Source organism: Euwallacea similis, chromosome 9 (genome assembly GCF_039881205.1).
Source record: "Euwallacea similis isolate ESF13 chromosome 9, ESF131.1, whole genome shotgun sequence".
In the NCBI taxonomy this organism is placed as follows: Eukaryota; Metazoa; Arthropoda; class Insecta; order Coleoptera; family Curculionidae; genus Euwallacea; species Euwallacea similis.
This window is the reverse complement of record NC_089617.1, coordinates 1178151-1198047: the sequence shown is the minus strand read 5'-3', so window position 1 is coordinate 1198047 and position 19897 is coordinate 1178151. Positions and strand designations below refer to the sequence as shown.

At 38.0% G+C, this 19897-nt stretch overlaps 1 protein-coding gene across 2 annotated transcripts in view; it reads left to right on the top strand.

The window, feature by feature from the left end:
• LOC136410861 (membralin) overlaps window positions 1-19897 on the top strand; it is a 41349-nt gene that overhangs the window by 16241 nt on the left and 5211 nt on the right. For both annotated transcript variants that reach the window (XM_066393217.1, XM_066393218.1), the window contains exon 8: window positions 422-554. In XM_066393217.1, coding sequence (XP_066249314.1) covers window positions 422-554 — 133 coding nt within the window. The remainder of the gene's footprint in view (window positions 1-421; window positions 555-19897) is intronic.

Sequence of the window (19897 nt, the reverse complement as noted above, 5' to 3'; positions counted from 1 at the left end):
TATCCCGTAAGCTACTGAACTTTCTATAATATGTATTATCTTCATCAGGGTTATCAGAAAAACACACCAGTACATTTTAGGCTCTAGTCCGTCTGTTTAATTTCTGTCTCGTTTCACTATTTTCGTGAAAAATTATTTAAAATAATTTTAATTTCAATTTTTTAAATACATTTTTATCATTTTTAATTTCAATTTTAACTCTTAATTCTGTGACGTGACCCATATTTTTTAATTTTCAATCAATCCAATGGACCGCTTACCATTTTCGAAATTCCAGCCGAAGGACGTTAAGTAATTTAAGGTCCTTCGGCTGGAAAATCGTCAGAAAATGTCTTTTTGCCTTTAATGGGCAGAAAACGGTTGGACTCATTACAAGGGAACACCATAAAGAATTCTTATATCTCTTTTCTTTTTATTTCAGGTATTGAAGCCATAATGTCGGAGTTTTTCAACGATACCTCCACTGCTTTCTACGTGATCCTCATCGTATGGTTGGCGGATCAGTATGATGCAATATGCTGCCACACCTCGATTACAAAGCGACATTGGCTAAAGTAAGTACACTTTCCAGTGATAAAACTTGGGCATGATCGAACCTTAAAGCTCCGAAAAAGTTTCCTAATTTAATTCCGCTAAAGTTATAAGTATTTCAATCCTCGAACCTGGGTAGTGAACAAGTTCGGAAGTCCTTTTAATTAAAAACGCATAAATAAAATCAGAATGTTAATGGGCCCGGACGCCATTTTCTTTCGCTAGGGACTCGCCCTGACGTATAATTTTAAATATTTATCAGTTGTTGCTTTCAAGTTTTCGAGCCCGACAACAAGGAGCTTATTAGCAGAAGCTCACTTCGTCAGTTTTTATGCAAAACTGATTTATACCTTGGGTGGTGCAACTTTCAGCGTACGTTGCACCGCCTTCGGCGGAGCTTTCTCATTGCGTTTTACGGTTAACTTTGGAATAAAAGCTCGTGTTGCGCTGAAATGGTGAATATCAAGGGCGGAAATCAAAGACCCCCGGGAGACACAGACGAGCATAATTGCATTTGTTCTAACTGACGCCACAACAAGAACCGCTTAAATTTTGAGCGAATTTAACTTTGGGGAAATTAAATTATTAAACTCATAAAAAGTTTGGATGCGAACAAGTTGCCCAACGCTCATCCCGAACTTTAAGCGGATTAATTCGGTTTGAAGACGTATTGCTGGGGGTTTTATTTCTTGAGAGGTGTCACACTTTTATTCACTTTCGTTTGCATTTGCTCTTATTAGCCTGTTATTTGAACCGAGAAGGTTCCAGCGGAAATTTGAGGAAGCTGTTTATGAAGCTTTTGTGTTTCTTTTTTAGTTATGAGATTCTATTAAGACAAGGTAGGAAAAACCATGTAATTTGACAAAAAATATTAGATCAGCTTGAAGAATACAAAGGTAAGACCTTCCAAGGAGAAATAGGTTCCATCGAGGAGAAACTGACTGATATTTTTTATTGCAATCTACTCAGGATAGTTGTCAGAACGATAACTCTGAGAAAAAATATTAGAACATCTCTAATGCTCTGTTTCTACAGAGTGTGTTAGTGGCGGTTGAGTTGTGTATGGCAGTGTTCATGGGAGCGACGTACACTGTTCCATTCCAACTGACCTACAATCGGTGAAAGCATTGTTTATAGAATTTATCATGTTTGGGTTGTGGGTTCATTGCTATCATAGATAACTCATACTTCACATCAATTGTCTATCATAGACCATTTTTCACTCTAATGTTCAGTTAAAATTTGAGAACATTCCTGAAACAACAGCGCGACTTCCGGATATTTCCCGAGTTTTCACAAATACTAACTCGTTTTCCAGGGTAATTCCCAACTTTATAACCTAGCGGACTACAGAACGTTACCGAATCTCCAAAAATCGAAGACATCTTTATGAAATTTTCTAACGTATTTCAGAATTTATTATCTAGAACACTTGATTATGAAACGACCGGCATTGGACTTTACGAGACCATCCTGGTTTAGATGGTCTAAGTTAATGACTTCGTGACACTTGGATTATTCCCGAATGTTGAACTAGTCGAAAACATCATCGCGTTTTCTAGAATATTCGAATTTATTATTTATATTAAGATATATTAAGGAAATAACCTTCTAGTCGAGGTGTTTAGGCTGCGTTTAATAACTCTATTGCTCGGTTACCACGGCGTGAATTACTTAGACAGAGATTTAAATATATTTCTCGATTTTTTAATTATATTTATGATCAACCACAAGAATTAAGAACAGAGTTTCTCCACATTTCGCGAAAATTTAAAATCAACTAGTTAATAAACCAACGTCTCTAGAAGGACCCATTCATTCCATAATGTTTCATTAAATTCGAATTAATCGTTCAAAACCATTCGAACATTCCAGATCTGAAGTTCCTGTCGGAATTATCTCCCTTCAGATAACACAGAGTTTCCCCAAATATTATAGAGGCACTCAGGTTTTAAATTCCCGCTTTTATTCCGGCCATTTTCCTTCTCGAGTGTAACTCATAGTCGTTATGAAAGCCCCATTTAACCGTACGCGCTGAAAGAGTAATTATTATTTTAATTTTACGAGTTGTATTTAATTGTTTGACTATAATCTTCGCTTAAAATCCTTTTTTCAATGTTGTGCAAAGCTGTAATGGGATTGTTATGGTGGGGTGTTAAGAATAATTGAGTGGATAAGTAGGAAATTGAGGAATTAGATTGGTGTGTTCGTTATTTGGGCGATGACTGTATATCTCTACATTATCAAATCTTTCCCCCTTCTAGGGGGAGAATTAGGATTTGAAGCAATAGTGCTATCTTAATGCAGTGTGAGTCTCCAAAGTTATTGCCTTTATTAATTCTTTAGTTGCTCGTGACAGTTAGATATTGTGCACCCCTGTATCGGCGCTCTATCTGTGTGTCGCCAGAGAAATCACGTTTATTGAAGCACCATCTGTGTGTCGTTAGCGGTTTCATATGCAGTGCTCTGTGGTAGTTCCAGGAGCCGTTACTAAACTCACAGTCATAGCGTTTCTGAATGCCAAATGTTTTAATAATTTTTTTTTAACTTAGTTACATCCTTGAAGGAGAAATCCCTAGGTTTGAACACACAACACCCTGATTGAATTCCTACATTTTACTTCAACAGAGGTCAAGAAATTAGTTTTTGTTATAAAGATCTGCGTGTTTTACCGAACTCAAGTTGCTTTCATTGAAAATCTAGATCAAAGTTCAATATCGCCGTTCCTCTGGCCCGATCTGAGAAATGCAATTTCGCGGCGATGGATTATCGAACTTTGAGTAGTTGCTTACAAACAAAGGTCTATAACGAGTTGTGTTAATTTCTTATTAAGACGCTTAAGCGAAGTGGTTAATGTTTTGAGAGGATTATGCACAGAAGCCAATGGAACATGTCGGTACAGTTCGCCCTTTGTGTCGCTAATTGCAAACTACTCCCGCCTCGTTCGAAGGCAATGTGGTGATTGGTAATTAATAATTGTTGTGTATCTAAGGAAGGATACGAGTATGGGTGAGGTAGGGCGATTTTTGAGAAACTCGCTTTTGGTCATTTTGGGCTTTCCGAGGAACTGAAACGGCTGGCAAGGCTGAGCTAGCGCGACTTGCGAGAGGACTTCGCGCTATGAAGTAATATCTTCGGGTACTTTATCATTATTATAGGTAGGAACCCTTTTTCGGTCACCTCTCGTGTCCTAGAAGATTCAAGTAATTCCTGGTGATCAAATGTCCCGAGAACCTACAGAGAAGTAATTTCAGCAGAAGAGATTTTATCGTGCACCTTTGTAATCCGAAATAGTGCATTACATCCATACTCTCCATCCAATGGGTTTTATTACCCGTGCGATGATAGATTCGCAATTGCACTCATTAGGCTCAAATGCCCTAGCATGGCCCTATTCATTTCCACATGTATGCACAAAACACAGCTATTCTTTGCCGGATACGTGTCCATCGAATCACGTGCGAAACTTTGATTTGTCACAAACCGCATTACAATCGTTAACCCGAAACACCAACACTGTTCTCCAAAAAGACACTTAATTGGCATTCGCAAACCCGTTATTTGTGTCTCGCCATGATCCGAGTTGTTCCTCATTACCCGACTTTCGCTGATGAATACCCAATCAATCACATGTTTGTGAATTTTGAACAAACGGACCTCCAAATGGCGGCGGATGTCCCGGCCGCAATTAATTTAATTAGGGACGCCATTGTTCAATGTTATCCCGTCGTTCCCGGCCGGGAGTTCAAATTAAAGGATGAGACCAATTTCTGCGTTGTAGAAAATTGAGGCGATAGCAATAATTACTGTTTTATTGTGTGTTTATTTCGGAGGTATAAATCCGGTATTGGCGCCTTTTGATGGCGCCCATCGTGGGCGTGTGGGGGTCTCTGTAAAGGCACAGTTGATAATTGTGTTGTTTGTTCTTCAAGATTTAAGTCTTGTATTATTCCTTATATTCGCCGACATAATTTCCCAAGATACTGCACGTTCTATACAGCTGAAGTAGCAAATAAAAGTAGAAAATGGATTGACTGCAAAGTGTTGCTCAGAATCAAAAAACTCGTTCACCGTTTACTGCACTTCGGTAACGCAGTAACAGATTTTAAAACTGAAATACGCCCGAACTAACACCCCCATTCTCAAATAGGGGAATCAAAGTCTCTTGGGCTAAGAACATCGCTGAGTCTACCGAATGCTTTCGAAAAGTGAAATATTTTCGAGCCCAACACACATGGCACGCTGATTAAGGCGGTCGCAAATTCGGAGTATCTTACCACTGCCAGCAACATATCAATTTATACAGAGTGATTCACGGTCGGCGGGTGGTTAGACGTGCAGAAAAGTCAACGAAATGTACTGTAATTTATAGCGAATGAACGGTAAGAAGTTTAGACGGATACGATACAATTTCACTAATTATCGCTTAAAAGTAAAGGCTAAACCTAGTTTACCAAAACCTGTAACTTCTGATGAAGAAAACATGGTAAGTTTTAACTTTACTTCTACGATTATGCCCAAGCCTTTATTCGTAGTATTGCAGATGATTGAGGTCAGCATATGTTTCGATTCGGAGAATCCTGGCCAAGCGTAACTTGTATTTAAGTTCTCAGATGACCAATTTCTAAAAGATTACGAACGCAGTATCTGCTTTCGTGAAGCTATTTTGGAACGCAAAAAGGAAGATTCACGTTTTAAAATATAATTTTCCAGATAATGCTTTTTGCTTATCTGCCTTTTCAAAAGAGAAAATGAACACTTCTGAGCTGATCATAATCCACATGTGGCGCAGAAATTGTGTTTAGAGAAAAATAAAATTTAAACATTTTTTTATCTTCTGAAGGATATTTATCATCTTATATTAAAAAATTTCCCGCATTTACGACGAACTACTAAATTTCACCAAACACCTCGCAATCCTCGATCATCGGTACGGTACATCGAGACGACTAATTTGAGGTATTTTTTAAGTCAATTGGCTAATTGGTAATAACCTATTTTAAAAAAAATCTAACTGCTGAAGAATACCGCACGTACTGGTTCCAACTAGACGAAACACCGATTCATTGTAGCCAGGAGATTATAAGGGAGCTCTTTAAAATATTTGATGAGCGTTGATTTAAGGTTTTATTGCAGAATTCGTGGCTATTTGACCGTCGTGGGCGGGGCACCGGTGTCATCCGGGCCAATCTTGTTCCTGCCTTGTCGGCCAAACTTACCCTCTCCTCAATGGTACTTGGGGAGTCATCCCCTTCGCCTCTTAACGAATCGAAGAAAGCTTGTTCTCTGCTTCTTGAATTATCGTAGGCCATTCTTTACTGTGTACGAATTTATTAATGACAGAAAAAAAATTATCGCGTATAATGTATTTGCCAAGGGGTACCACCTAAGTTTTTCTAAAAGATCCCTTACGGTACTTTTACAGCTTAACCTAGGAAACTTTGGAAATTAACCGAATTACAAGGAAGAAAAATATTTCTCTAAGCCACTCTACAACCTAAGACTAATTGTACAATGCCGTTCTTATGCTAGATAATCTACAACTAACCTGTGTGTCTCTTTGTTGCCGGATATAGCACTAACACTCCCGAACTCACTGTTTTACAGCGTGTCGATTATGAACTTTCGAAGGATTCGTCGTGAAATTAACCAGTCGGGATTAGATACTTCTTCCGGGATTTCCGCTCGGCCCTCCGGGAACCACTTCACCGGTTCATTTATGGGAGGCACGTAACGAATGAGAGGACACTTGAGCCGGTAGTTAAGAACCAGAAGCAAGGTCCTAAGACGCGGGGGTGCAAGATTGCAAGAGAGCTTTTTCGCATATTGCAAATTCTTAAATACCGCATCAACTGGAAAACAACCATAGGCGTACCTAAACTATGGGGTAGTTATTGGTCCAATAACCACTGGCCGCGTTAAAACGTAACGCTCGGGAGGCACGATTTGGCCTTTTTTGGGTCTTTCGGTAAACGTGATTGCACCCTGGTACTAGTTCCGACAAAGAAGCCGCTGGAAATTCCACCACTTGGCTCGTCTACTATCCAAGGATAATGGGTGAAAAAAACCCCGTTCTTGGCGGAAGTTACTTCTCGAACTAGTGACTCTCATAGGCGTATCACGAGGATGCTAGGCTCGAAGATTACACGTTTTTTTTTTTTTTTTAATTCTAAATTATTCTATGTGTAACTACCTTAACAAGATTAATTTAAAATTATTCTATGCATAACTACCTTAAATTAACAAGAATTTTCATTAAAGTCCTGAAAAACACTAGACAGTACCCTGTAGCGAATGTTTTTCTTTAACTTTTATAAAAATTGCAATTAGTCAAGACCTATAGATTCTGTGGCAGGCATATCCATAACAGTTTAGTGCTCGTGGGATTGACCTGCTGATTTCCAGATCGTATCTCACTAGATTTTCACTTATGAGCTAAGATAAAACATACAGAACAAGTTTATATCACACCCCTAAACCGTAAAAAAGAATTGCGCCAACATGTAACTAACTGCATTCGTGAGCTTGATGCAAATGAGATCCAAAGGGTTACAAATCGCATTGGAATGTGCGCCATTCGATTCCAAGTACTTGAGGTGCTTGGAATCCAATTGCGGTCATTTGCAGCATCTAAAGTGTATTATTTCAATGTTTATGTGAGTTTTAGTTAGAATTCAAGTTATTTAGCATGCTGTGATCTTGTTCCACATTTAATAGTATTATTCTGTGTGTGAATAAACGTTCAAATGGATATTCACAATTCCGTTATTTGTCAAATAGTTTGAAAAATTGTAGTCTCCCAAGAGAGTTTCACATCACTTCATTTATTTGTGAAATATGACGGTTTAGATATAAGCATATGATACTTCGTTTTAATAGAAATTTAATTGTCTTTTAGCGTATTTGGTAATACACAGAGTGTTCTATTTAAAAAATACACTTTGTGCAAGTTTAGTGCCTAATTGTGAAAAATTATTTTTTTATCAAATATTTTTTTTAGAAACAATCTCCAAAATTTCTGCTTTTTGCGAATTCAAGTAACGTTGTAACGGGTTTTATTAAGATCCCATTTTGAATAAAAAAATAGAAGCATTAATTGATGTTTCGAAAACCGCCAGAGATAACTGTGGGAATTATTCAGCAGAATGACCTACCATCGACCGTGAGTCACCCTGTATATAGTATCTGCTAATGGAATCTTAAGGTTACGATCCTAGATCCACTTAATTCGAATTTTGACTCTTTTTTGTTAGAAGGACCTGGGCTTCCCTCATAAGACGATACGGGCATAAATGAATTTGAATTGCTCCGCTAAAAAAGATGAGAACAAATCAAAATGTCTTTCTAAAATTTCAGTTTTTTACGATTACTTAAGGAAGTCATCGTCATCATTCTGGATCTCTAATTGAGCAACTTTGCCCCAACCGACCTCGTATCTTTTATGGTTGCCGAGATCCCCATGGGTGAGCTCCAGAAACGAACACCCTCTATACGAGTACCTGTCTTTCCCCAACGAAACAAACTCTAAAAAAGACAATTGGATAACAATCTGGCCGTGGGGTCTTTGGTGTTTAAATCCAGCTATCTTTATCGTCGTTATATGTTCCCCGCTTTAAAAGAAACTTGGAATTTATGAGTAGCAACGCTTCGATCATCGAAAACTCCATTAAAGCTAAACTGATTAACCAATCGTTCGGTCTCTTGTATAATAAAACGAAAGTGCACCTTGCTACATTTAATCTCATTGAAATGCACGCGAAACTCAATCTATATCCCGGCTGGAAATTAGCACCGGAGCTAAGTAAATTTTATCGGCGATTCGGACCCTCTACGGAGAGGTCATTGTTTGCCGCACGTTGGGCCGCAATCTAAGGGTTGAATCCCTTGGGATCGTCGGAAATATCTTGCGCAATCTTGCCAGCTTCATTGTACGCCGTATACGATCTTATTCGATTATTGCAGTGTCATATTCGTGGCAGATCAGTATTTTTGCCATTTATCATTCGGTTAAATGTGCGTTTTGTGCTAATGCGACAGTTGCTCCTTTACAATCGTCAAGGTTAAGGGATTCATCACTCAGCCCACTGGTGGGTGGCTACCATTAGTGTAACTGCCAGGCCCCCGGCGCTCAAATTAATTTTTGCGAATACAGCTCGATGGTGTGACACAAATTCCAGGGAAATATGGCGTCGCGCCTCTGTCGCTGGCGTCGCTGAGTCCGCTCCAGACGGCAATCACGGCCCTAGCAACGGACGTGACACCACCCGAGTCTATTTGCCCATAAACAGTATAACCTGGAGATCATCTCCGGACTAATGAAGTGTGTTGTTTGCTTTCGGGATGGGGTTAAACACGGCGCCACGATAGGGGTATCTAACTGCTCTAACCTCCTTGATTGCAGCGCTTGTAGCTAGATCGCTACGGAACCATTCAAGCGTCACGTTTTACCGCTTTATAAGCCGATGATGCGCCAATTCATTAGATTGGTCCTAATTTGGCTCGCAGCAGAATTATTACTATGTTGAGTGGAGTTCCCTAACTCCAAGATGACTATACATAACGTATCATCCCATTATAAATATAATTATCCGCCCTTTTGCCCCCCCCCCCCCTCTTTTGAGTCCCAACGAGCCGTGCACACTACTTCCTCGGCCCTTATTAATTCCGGGGTCCGGGCGCGATGACAATCATGCAAATGCGAGCCATTCCCAAACCATTAGACTTGCTGTAATCGGTTTTGCCCTTTACAGGCCCTTCAGCCTTCACTCACCCTGCGGGCGATGTTTTAAATTTAATGAATCACATTTTTGAGAAAAATTTAAGAATTTAATGAGATTATTAAGTGATTAAGATATTTTAGAGAGGAATAATAATACGCGTATTTTTGCGTATTTGATACTCCAAAGGAGTGTAAGGAAAATTAAAAGATATATGTTGTATATTATCAAGTTATGCCTAGATTTTTGAAGGGGATAATAATTACCTAATAACCTAAGATTTAAGAGAAAATAAAATATATGAGTCATATATTCTCATGTTATGTCTTGATTCCAAACCCAAAGTAGTTTAAGGAAAATTACAAGATGTGTGTCATACAGTTTCAAGTTATGGCTCCATTTGCGAATAGCGCAATAAGGAACGCATTTAATACCCTAAAGTAGTTTCCTCCCTCAAAACCGCAATCATCGATGTCGAATATTTCATCGCAGGACTGACAGTTAATTAATTTAAGCCGGCTCTCCATTTCAGGAGTCCAAGGGGGTCCGTTTAGCGGAAAGCAAGATCGGAAATCCGGAGCAAGATGGTGACTTAAGGCGTTTTTTGCGAGCTTCAAATATTGAAATATAAAAGTAATTATACGGGAGCTAATTGATGTCTTTTGCCTGTCTCAGGCTGATGTCGCTATAAGGAGCTCGCCTCGAGTTTTTGCCTTTGTTTTGCGATTGACAAGGGAGTTTGGTTGATTGAAAATCCGGCTTCATGTCAGATTTTTATAAGGCGATCACTGAAATAAGTTTTGAGGGGGGTGGTCCTTGAAAGCATGTCTTTCCATGGGCTATTAGTTATGAGAGAAATTCGTGTATGATTTCAACCATAAGAAGTCTTTAACAGTCTGAACATGAAGATTCAAAATTAAATCTCCCTTTCCTCATAACAGTTTCATATGCAGGCTTAAGATATAGTGCTTTCCAGAAGTCAATTCCTGATATCTTTACCTCCTATTTTAATATGTTACTCCGAAGACCGTGGGTAGCGTACTCCCTGACAACTCGTTGCGATTTGCCTTGTATCATTTTCTTCATGGGCATAGCTTCGAGTACCTCCCATAGACAATCAGCTGTAACGTAAACCATCTGAGATTTCCATTATCCTGTATTTTCAGAATTTTTACGAAATTTTCACTGTTTTTCGGAATTTTTTAAATACTTGACGTAAACACTCTTAAACCTAACTGAAGTGCTTCAACAACGATTGACACACATTAAATAGTTTGTTTCCACGATCGTGTAAGTAAAAAATATTAAATAGGTACAAAACGTTTTAACATGGCGAAAAATACGGCAGTAATTTTGATTATTTGCTCTAGAATGGCATTTTATTAGGGCAATCGAATGCGATAATTGTAGGGTTTGCGCTATAAATAACGATCCTTTGTTTGCATGGCCAACAAAGTGTATTGAAATAATGGAATCGAGTCGAAGGTGTGGTGGGTTTTTGATTTATGGGTTCTGCTTTCTCTTTGTTCCTCTATGCTTCAGTGCTATGCAAAGTTTACATATGTTTAATAAATAATCGGCGACGTCAAAGTTTCAGTCTTGAGCAATTAATTAGAGTCGATGGGCGAATGCTTGGATTTCCTTTTAGTTAAGTATATTTTCTCTCAAAGAATCCATCTACATGATTTTCGCAATTCCAACGCCCAGTACAATAAAGTCAATAATCCAATAGCTGCTGCCAAAATTCAATCAGGTCCGGAATATCCAGCTGTGAAAGCTTTTATTTCACCCTAAAAGTCTCCCGCTTTCCCTAAAATGCATGTCTCTATTCCTGGGCCTCCTGCTGCTGTAGAAATGTGTCTGCTCAACTTTCACTAAGAAAGAGTTAATTAATCAATAGCCGTAAAAGATCGATAATAGAGGGGAATAGATGAGTAAATTACGATACAATATATCAGGCATTGGCCGAAATAAACGCGATGACTTAACGAAACCTTTTTCGATTTAGAGCAAAGTCATAGTCGGTGTCGTATATAAATAAATACCTCGGGCGCCGCTCCCCGCGGTTTCGTAAACTGCCACGCCATTTATCTTTATACAGGGTATTACACGGTATTTCGATTACCCGCAGAGCCGCTAAAGGCCGAAGCCTTTCGGGGTGAACATGGGGATAGTCCGAGCTCGAATTACCACCACGATTGAAATTTATTAAAAGTCAATTGTGGGTAAATGCTGATAGAGTTTAAAGTGTGAACATTGAAATTTGGAGCTTGTGCGCATGCTCATTTCGAAAGCACAGAGCTAAAGCTTTGCGACTCTTCAAGTCAGATCTAGTTCACGAATATCTCTTTCAGACTACATCAAATCCTCATAACACTTTATAGCCTCTATTAATGGTAGCTTCTCCATTTGTCATTTGTAGCTTCTCTAGATTCTGCGACTACACCAAACGTCCTAAGATTCTCTGGGTTTTCGAGGTAAAATCCAACAACCGTTTCAGCATTAGTCACTCCTGAGTTCTCTATGGAAGTTCTCGTTGTTAGAACAGTGAATTGTCCTCTTTTTCATGCATTGCAACCACTGATTTCATCATGTAACTTGTCAGGAACTATACTAAATACACTCACTTTCACATGAAGCGCACCACCCAGTAATAATAATAATTAAGTCTTGTAATTTTGGCAAAATAATGCTTCGTAATTGAGTAACAAATAATCAGAGTTTCAGTAAAAAAGAAAGAACATTTATTAATTAAAAAATGAATAATGAGTGACGTCCAGCTGGACGATGTCGCCGAATCCCTTCTTCAGACCACGAAGACCATATTCTCGCAGTAGAGTGGTTCCGATTTATTCTTCGGGCAATTTCACGAAAAGAAAGTCCCTCTTTCATGCCGATAATTCGCCCTCTATCAAAATCCGCAACGTGGAAAAAATTTCGACGCTGTCTCACTGGGGGCATTTTAAGATGTCTTGTTCACAGTTCAGCAACAAAATAAACTGATATTTCCATGTAAATATTATTTTATTTATTAACAATTGAATAAAAAATCTAGAATTTCGATGACAAAAAAACCATTGGCATTCTTTTTTTTGCTGAAACTGATCATTTGATGCTCCATTATGAAGCATTATTTTGTCAAAATTACAAGACTTAATTAGCATTATTACTGGGTGGTGTATTTCATGTGAAAGTGAGTTTATTTGCGATGTTAATATTCCGCGGTCCTTCTAGCTGAAACCTGGCAGTCACGCAAAGCCCAATCATTCATACAATTTTTTTTTTAATCCCGGCCATGTTTTTCGCTAAGGTTTAGACAGTTATTTGTTGCGTTATCCTTTGAGATTTGCCATAATCAGAGTTGGAAAAAGCTAGTTGAAAATCAGTGCCGTTTAAAAATAACTGAATCACAGTGGCCCTTTAAGGAGCTTATTCAAGTTCGTAAAATTGGGACCCATTCAGAGAATGCGGTTTGGAAAATTTACGAGAAGAAAAATGTTCTCGATGTTCCTAGAACATTTAAGCGATTTCCCGGTTCGGTTTGGACTTCCTGGTGATCATACAATTTTAAAACGTTATCAGACTTAAGAATCGAGCGGAAAAAATGTCGAATTGTCTCGATGTGAAGCTATTCAATTTCAATCTATTACCATGCAGCCTCGGGCTAAAATCGCAACACGTCGGGCGAGGAAGCACAAAGCCGACATTATGCAGCTGATCATAAAAAGAAACCATCGAAGGGCGTAAATTTCATTAATTAAAACAGTAACCAGAATGGATGTCAATTGTTTTCGCAAAGCGATCGGGGCGGCCTTAATGAAGTCGTACGATTCCCTGTTTATTAAACCGAATTGACTGGAAACGTTTTAATTTGCCGAATAAATACGGGTTACCGGATAGTTTTGGGGGGTAGTTTAAATTAGTTCCGAGAGCCGGAAACGGCTTCGCATTAAAGGAATTAACGGGACGATTATAACGGTGTTATGGTCAAGATGGGGATGGGGAGTTGGAAATCGCTTAACGAAGTTGTCTTGCTCGTCTCTATTGGTTTGATGATTAACTTCCCGGAGAACCAATTTCTCAGAAGTACACTCTGTTCGATATTGATGCATTTTTATCCGTCTCCTAGCTACGAAGGACTCTTAATGACTCTTTGATCGTTTGTTAACTCACGTGACGACATCTCAAAAGTTCGCAGGAGATATTTTAACAAACATCACTCCAAATTTCATCATTCACCCAGCCAGTTCAAAGAACTTCAAAAACCCTTTTGACTCAAAATGGAGAACTCTCCCTTTAACTACCAGAGAAGGCGTGCTTTTCTCTGATTGAATTTGAAATTAAAAAATGAAATTGTGAGAGAGAGATTTTCGCGAATTTAGAGCGAACTAGAGGGCATGTTTGGGAATTTTCAAGAATTTTATACCTTTGAATTTTTAACAGTGTAGCTTCAGCGTGTTAGATGATTTTTAGAAATTTAGCCTTAATTGGGAGGGATATTTTAGCAAATTTGTGAATATCGGGAATGATCTTTTTCTAAATTTAGGCTGCATTGTTCACTTGAACATCTCTATCCTATTAATGTCCGATAATGTTCAAGAATTTAGACCAAATTTCCAAGGGTATTATTGCAAATTTCAATAATTTTACACGCAGGGAGAATTTTTTCCTCTCGGCTTCTGTCTTGTTCACGTAATTGTAGCATTTTTCTTACAGGAAAAGTGCATTTTTATAACACGAAAACAAGAATTATGCGTCATCATAGTAAACCATGTGGACACTCCTCGGCTCATCGACTCTTGTGAATGTTTCCTAGAATGGCTCTTTCAAATAAAGTAATTTGGTCTTTCAACGAACCATTAACCACAAGCCGAGTACAAATTCGCATTAATCTAATTTACAAAAGACCGTCGACGAAATAATCTAGGCTCGGATTAGGCTTAAAATTCGGAATGATAAATATACTCGGAGGTATTACCGGAGGCCGCATGCAAAACTGCATATCATTGCCTCTAATCCATTAACGGACGGCAATCGTTACCCAAATTATGTTATTGCGTGTCCGGTTCCTGTTAAATAATTTACTTTTAAATCGAGTCATTCCAGAGCCTAGTTAATTGCCTTGGAATGGGACAACTATATTTTTGGATTTTTCTGTGACAATACAATGTTCCCCCTGTCGAGATACACCTGAGAATTTGACGCTCGAATATTTAATAAAATATGCATGCAAACGAGTCTAGCTGCATGATGAAGCAAAGAATGCTAATCTGGCTCTGCACCCGGATTAGATCTGATAAATATTTATAAGACTTATTTTTGTTAATTTTTTTCTCTTGTCTTGTGCAGTTTAGGCGAACCCCATTACCGGAAAATTCGAATGAGTATGTCTAGAAGTACAGAGCATCTTTGAAGTGACATGATTTACATAAACTTACGAGCAAATACCACGAATACAACAAAGCGCGAATTTTTGTCACGTATGGTTTCTTTATCTGATGCCCTTTTCAGGGTCTGTTCCATTCGAGCACAAAGGAATTTTTGGATTTTGCCTCGCTTATATGCGTTTAAACCGTCATATCCCAGTCACATTGCAGATGACACGAAAAACATTTTTTCGGAATCCGCTTTAATCTCAATATGTACGGAATGTGATTTCTTGCAAGTTTTTCACTAGCATTTTTTTCCTTTTTTTGAGTATACGCATGAATATTGCTTTGATAGGGACTATTTTCGTATGTTCAAAGTTTTGTAAATGCGCACAAATTTAGACCCAATTTTCGGTCCTCTTCGTACGAATAAGTCGGGATCCCACGTACATTACCACCGCCCATCTTTATTTCTCCGCAACCAAGTGTTGTTCATGTTAGCTTCCTAAAACTGAAGCTTCTAGTGGTTTTTTGCATGGCAAAACAGTATTTGCACGTGCAACTCATATGTGCTTTCTGCCAGTGGGGGGGCATAGGTAGGCCTCTCATCTACGGTTCGGAAATGTTTTGTATTATTTCTGATCTACCGTACCTTTCTCTCCTTCTCATCGGGTGAGTTATTATCTCACGCACCTCTCCAAGAAAATATATAATCTTAACCCGGCTATTCATGTATCGCCTCAAAAGTTTTTTTCTTTAACCGAAGCTCGGAAAGTTTTGTTGTTGACAGGTCTTTCCACGTCTGCACAGTTACCATAACTGAAAATGTGATTAAATTTCTTAGTACAGAGAAGACATGTTCCGACCTGCATTTTTATTCTACGATAAGTATGCATACGTCGAGTTTCAATGTACGATTCAGAAATATAACTTTAATTGAGGTATTATATGACTTCAAATTTGGACCTCAATCAATCGGAACTCAAAGGTCTTTTCCCAGGTTTTGTTCCCTCGTATAATTCTTCGAAAACTAAGAATTCCATCTATCGTGAGGTTCAGGATTTTATGATGGGTATTCTGAGTTTGGATAAGTCATGTATCCACATGCCTGTCCAAAGGAATTTGTCTCGTGGCTCGGATCTCCTTGTGATTCTCATTGTTAAAAAATTCTTGGTACTATCTTATATATTCTTATGTCTTGTCCCCTTGTACTTTCGGTTTATACATTTTTCTAATTTAATTCACTTTGACAAGTTCTCTGACCGATTCAATTTCGTTTGTGTTAAAACAAGGTAGCTTACTAGTTAGACTTGCTAAACACTTGGACACAGATGAGTTGTATTTCCATGTAGGGTTCGAAGATTCGTAAGGTGTTTTACTGCTGGCAGCAATGGTTAAGTCTTTTTGGGTTTTTATCTATATTGGTTATATGCCGCAAGAATGGCCCAAAGCTAAGAAATAAAAAAACCTGTGTGAAGCTTCAGTAAGTCCCTTTAAAAAATATTTCATAAAACTAATAAACGTAATGGAAACAAACAGATGGTACGAAATTAAGCCGAAATTTCAAATTAATTAGATCAAAAAGAATCGGTCGGAAATGAACTCGTCTTGCAGATTTTCCAGGACTGAAAGGGTTGTAAATTCCTTTTCTTCGCTCAACATCTACTTTAATTAAAATTGCTCCAATTACTCAAAAATCTTGAAAACAACCCCGCAGGGCGCGGTTTTCCTAAAAACCAAATTATTTTTATTATTTTGTTTTATGTATATTCGGCTTAAGCAGCCATTGTCTCGCTCCCGCAGTTCCATGTTTTCTGTTTGGAGAGGGCTTTCGAAATTTCATGTGCCGAATGGATTTTTGAAAGGAACAACCTTCCTTTTGTTAATGGATAAAAATTTCTGAAGAAAAATAATTGTTTTTAAGCCGCAAGAGGAGAAATCCTCAACAAGCGGAGCAACTTTAGCAGATCAGATATTGTCGCATCGAATAATAGGAGACGTTTGCTGTTCAGGAAGCGAGTGCCCTAATAAAAGCGACGTCGTTGGTATATTCCTTTTGAATTTAAGTTGCTATACGGAAAATAAATTGGAAGCGGCGGCTTAAAATCCCAACTAGGAATAATATTTTTCGTACTTTATACAAGGCAAAACAAATTACTTTTAAATTCCTCCAGAAACGAAAAATATGGTAAAGATGAACAAAGAATAATTCGGTCTATAAAAACGTTCCTTTGGGTTGTATTTTGTGGCTGCTCTGAATTTACTCTCCGTTTTTGTCGAGAAATCGAGGTAATTTTAATTAAACTTGGTATTTATGGAAAAAGAACGTGCATTAAGAACCTTCCATGAAAAGACCGTTTTTGGATAATACCACCAAAATAAGCCTCGACGATCAGAACTGTATCCGTCTGGAATGAGCTGTTTGTCACTTTTAGAATACCACTCCTCAATCGGGGTAATACCGAGTTTTTTAAATCGCGGTCATAGAGAGAACGGACGTGAGGTATGCAGGAACCCGTACTTCTACATATTATGAAATATCAGGTGCGAAATTCCAAACCAATACTATCATCATCATCTTCAATTCCTGGAAGGTAATAGTTTCCCTAGCTCATTGATATTATTGTGTTCTTTCCATTTGTTTTTGACAAGTCTTGTTCCCATGTATAGCTGGTACACTTTCCTCATTTACTCGGCTATGTTAGACTTTAGACCCAATTTTCATTCTTCATATGGATAATATGATATAATAATATGGTTTTCTTTTTGCCAGGGGTACGCACATGTCGAGTTCCCACGTACAGATCGGAAATTTTATTTATTATGTGAATTACATAACTTAGAATTCGGCTAACGACTTTTGACCGATGCCGAGCACAGATAAGGTTACCAGATGCCTTTCCAAGGAGAAAAAAATCGACCCCCCAAAGGTTTTCAAAAGGAAAATCAATTACTGCATTTCTGAAAAATCAAGAACGTTTTTTTATTTAATAGTACTGAACATAAAAATTACGACACCATTGAAATAACGCGCATATTTTAAGTAAATTTTGTAAATATATTGGCAACACTACAAAATAAATGATGTAACTTGCGAGTGAACTGAAGTCCAGAAAGTCTTTAAAATTTGAATAATGTGTATAACCCCCTTGTCAATTTACACCCTACGAAATTCATCTGGCCATGCTTCTAAGCAAATGGTCAATTTCCTCTTGAGGTGGTGTATTCCAGGTAACTTGAATTGCATTTCGTAACTTCGCTAAAGTACGTCATGGGTTTTCCAGTGTACTAACTCTTCTTCCAGTTATGTACCGTACGTGTTTTATGGGGGAAAGATCAGGAGAGCGTGGAGGCCAAGGAAACACATTAACATTGCGACGTTATAGATGAGCTATAGTTATACGAGCAATATGTGGCCATGCATTGTCTTGCTGGAAAAGCACGTTTTCAGTACGTCGAATGTATCGTATAGCTATTGATTCTAACACTTCTCGTATGTAGCGCACAGTGTTATATGTAGAATCTAATCAATTGTACTACTAATGCAACTAAATACGTGTGCCAATTTTAGTGGAATTTGATGCATTAATTCTCGATGTTGCAATTTTTATGATAAGCAGTATATTTCCTCAATTATCACAAATTTCAGAAATTTTTCGGGTCCTGACCTTTTATTTTACAACAAAAAGCTTCATATAAAAAAGTTCGGTTTATTCTTTTCAGAATATCTTAAATTGTTCTTCACCTCAGCTCTTGATATCAGAAGAAACGTGCTTTTCAAAATATTTATAGGTTTTTGGCACATTACGAAACATTTCGGAATCATTTTTTTTAGAATTCAGACGATAGTGATATTTAATTTCTTGACAAACTGATTCTGATTATTCTTAGTTGTTGTTAACCCTTCGAAATCTGGAAGTGATCCCATCCCGTACTTATTTAAGGTCCAAAGTTCGTTATAGAAGTAACTTCCCTCTTTCATGTAGCAAATTACAGCCTTTGCTCCTGATAATCCAAAGATAATTTGCAAGCTATACGTGACTGTTGAATAGCCATAATTACCATCACACACGCTCTTCTTCCGCGAGCAGTGCTCCCATATCATTTACCTAATGAGACCATATACTCCTATAATTTACCATCTGTCTATTTCTAGACCATAATTTGTTTGATTTTGCTTTTGCACTGCGCGATTGAAAGGCCACGTCCAAATAAAACGATGATTACTCAACACTCAAAGTGACCATTATGGCAGGGTAAACAAACCAGGGCCGTTTTATGGGGAACCCCATTAAGGGTCGCCTTTTCTGGTCAACTCGTTATCTCACTTTTTTTGGATTTTAAATCGAGCTTTGAAGGGAATACGAAAGCCGCTGTATCGGTCAAATAGGGCAGATTAATCTCGAAACAACGTTTTCCGGTTTTCTATGGGAAATGTAGACTCTTGTAAATGGGCACGTGCCAATGCCGCGTGACTGCAACATTCACGTGTCGTAAACACCCGTTTTGTTCCAGGTTTCAGCTTGAAATGGTTATTATAGTTTTCTTTTTTGTCCTGGAAGACAAGCCTGTCTGTCAGAGCCAGAGGTATGGTAACGCAAATTTTTCTAGTGCGTAATGTTTTCCTGAGTTATAGAATTCTTGGAACTTTGTCCATTAAAATGCAAATAATTCCCGCAACGGATTATCTAAGGTTCTTTCGTCCTAGATGTGAAGTCAAATTTGATTAATGGTTGTGGAAAAGTTCTTCGTAAACAGAAATAAAAATTTATTTTTAATGATTAAGCACGGGTTTGGGTTGCAGGCGGTTCTTGTTGCCACCTGTTGCAATAACTGAAGTTGGTGTTTATATATAAAATTAGTAGGCTCTGTACATATCTAGGTCTTTGTGAATGGGCTAATTAAAGTTTTTCCTTTCTTTTGGTACTTTCAGAGTTGTCCTTTCATTTAGGGTTTCAAACTCTTAGATCTTAGATATTTGCGCGTTTCTCTCGGAGTAGCGTTACGATCTGCCACTGACCAATACAAAATATGAAGATGAAATGTTTTCGTTTTAATAAAAAAAAATACAATGGGGCAATTGAATTCCATTCTTTGCAAATTTGACGTAGCCTCTATTTCGTATGACTTTTAGCACAGGGTGTCAAGGAATCTTCTGAATTTTAAGAGAATTTCTTGGGTCTCTGGGAAAAGTTATGTAAATTGAACTTACATTAGTTAGTGATTTCCAGTTAAAGCGTCTGGAAAGATTTCTCAGTTTCTAGTCACAAGAATTTATAT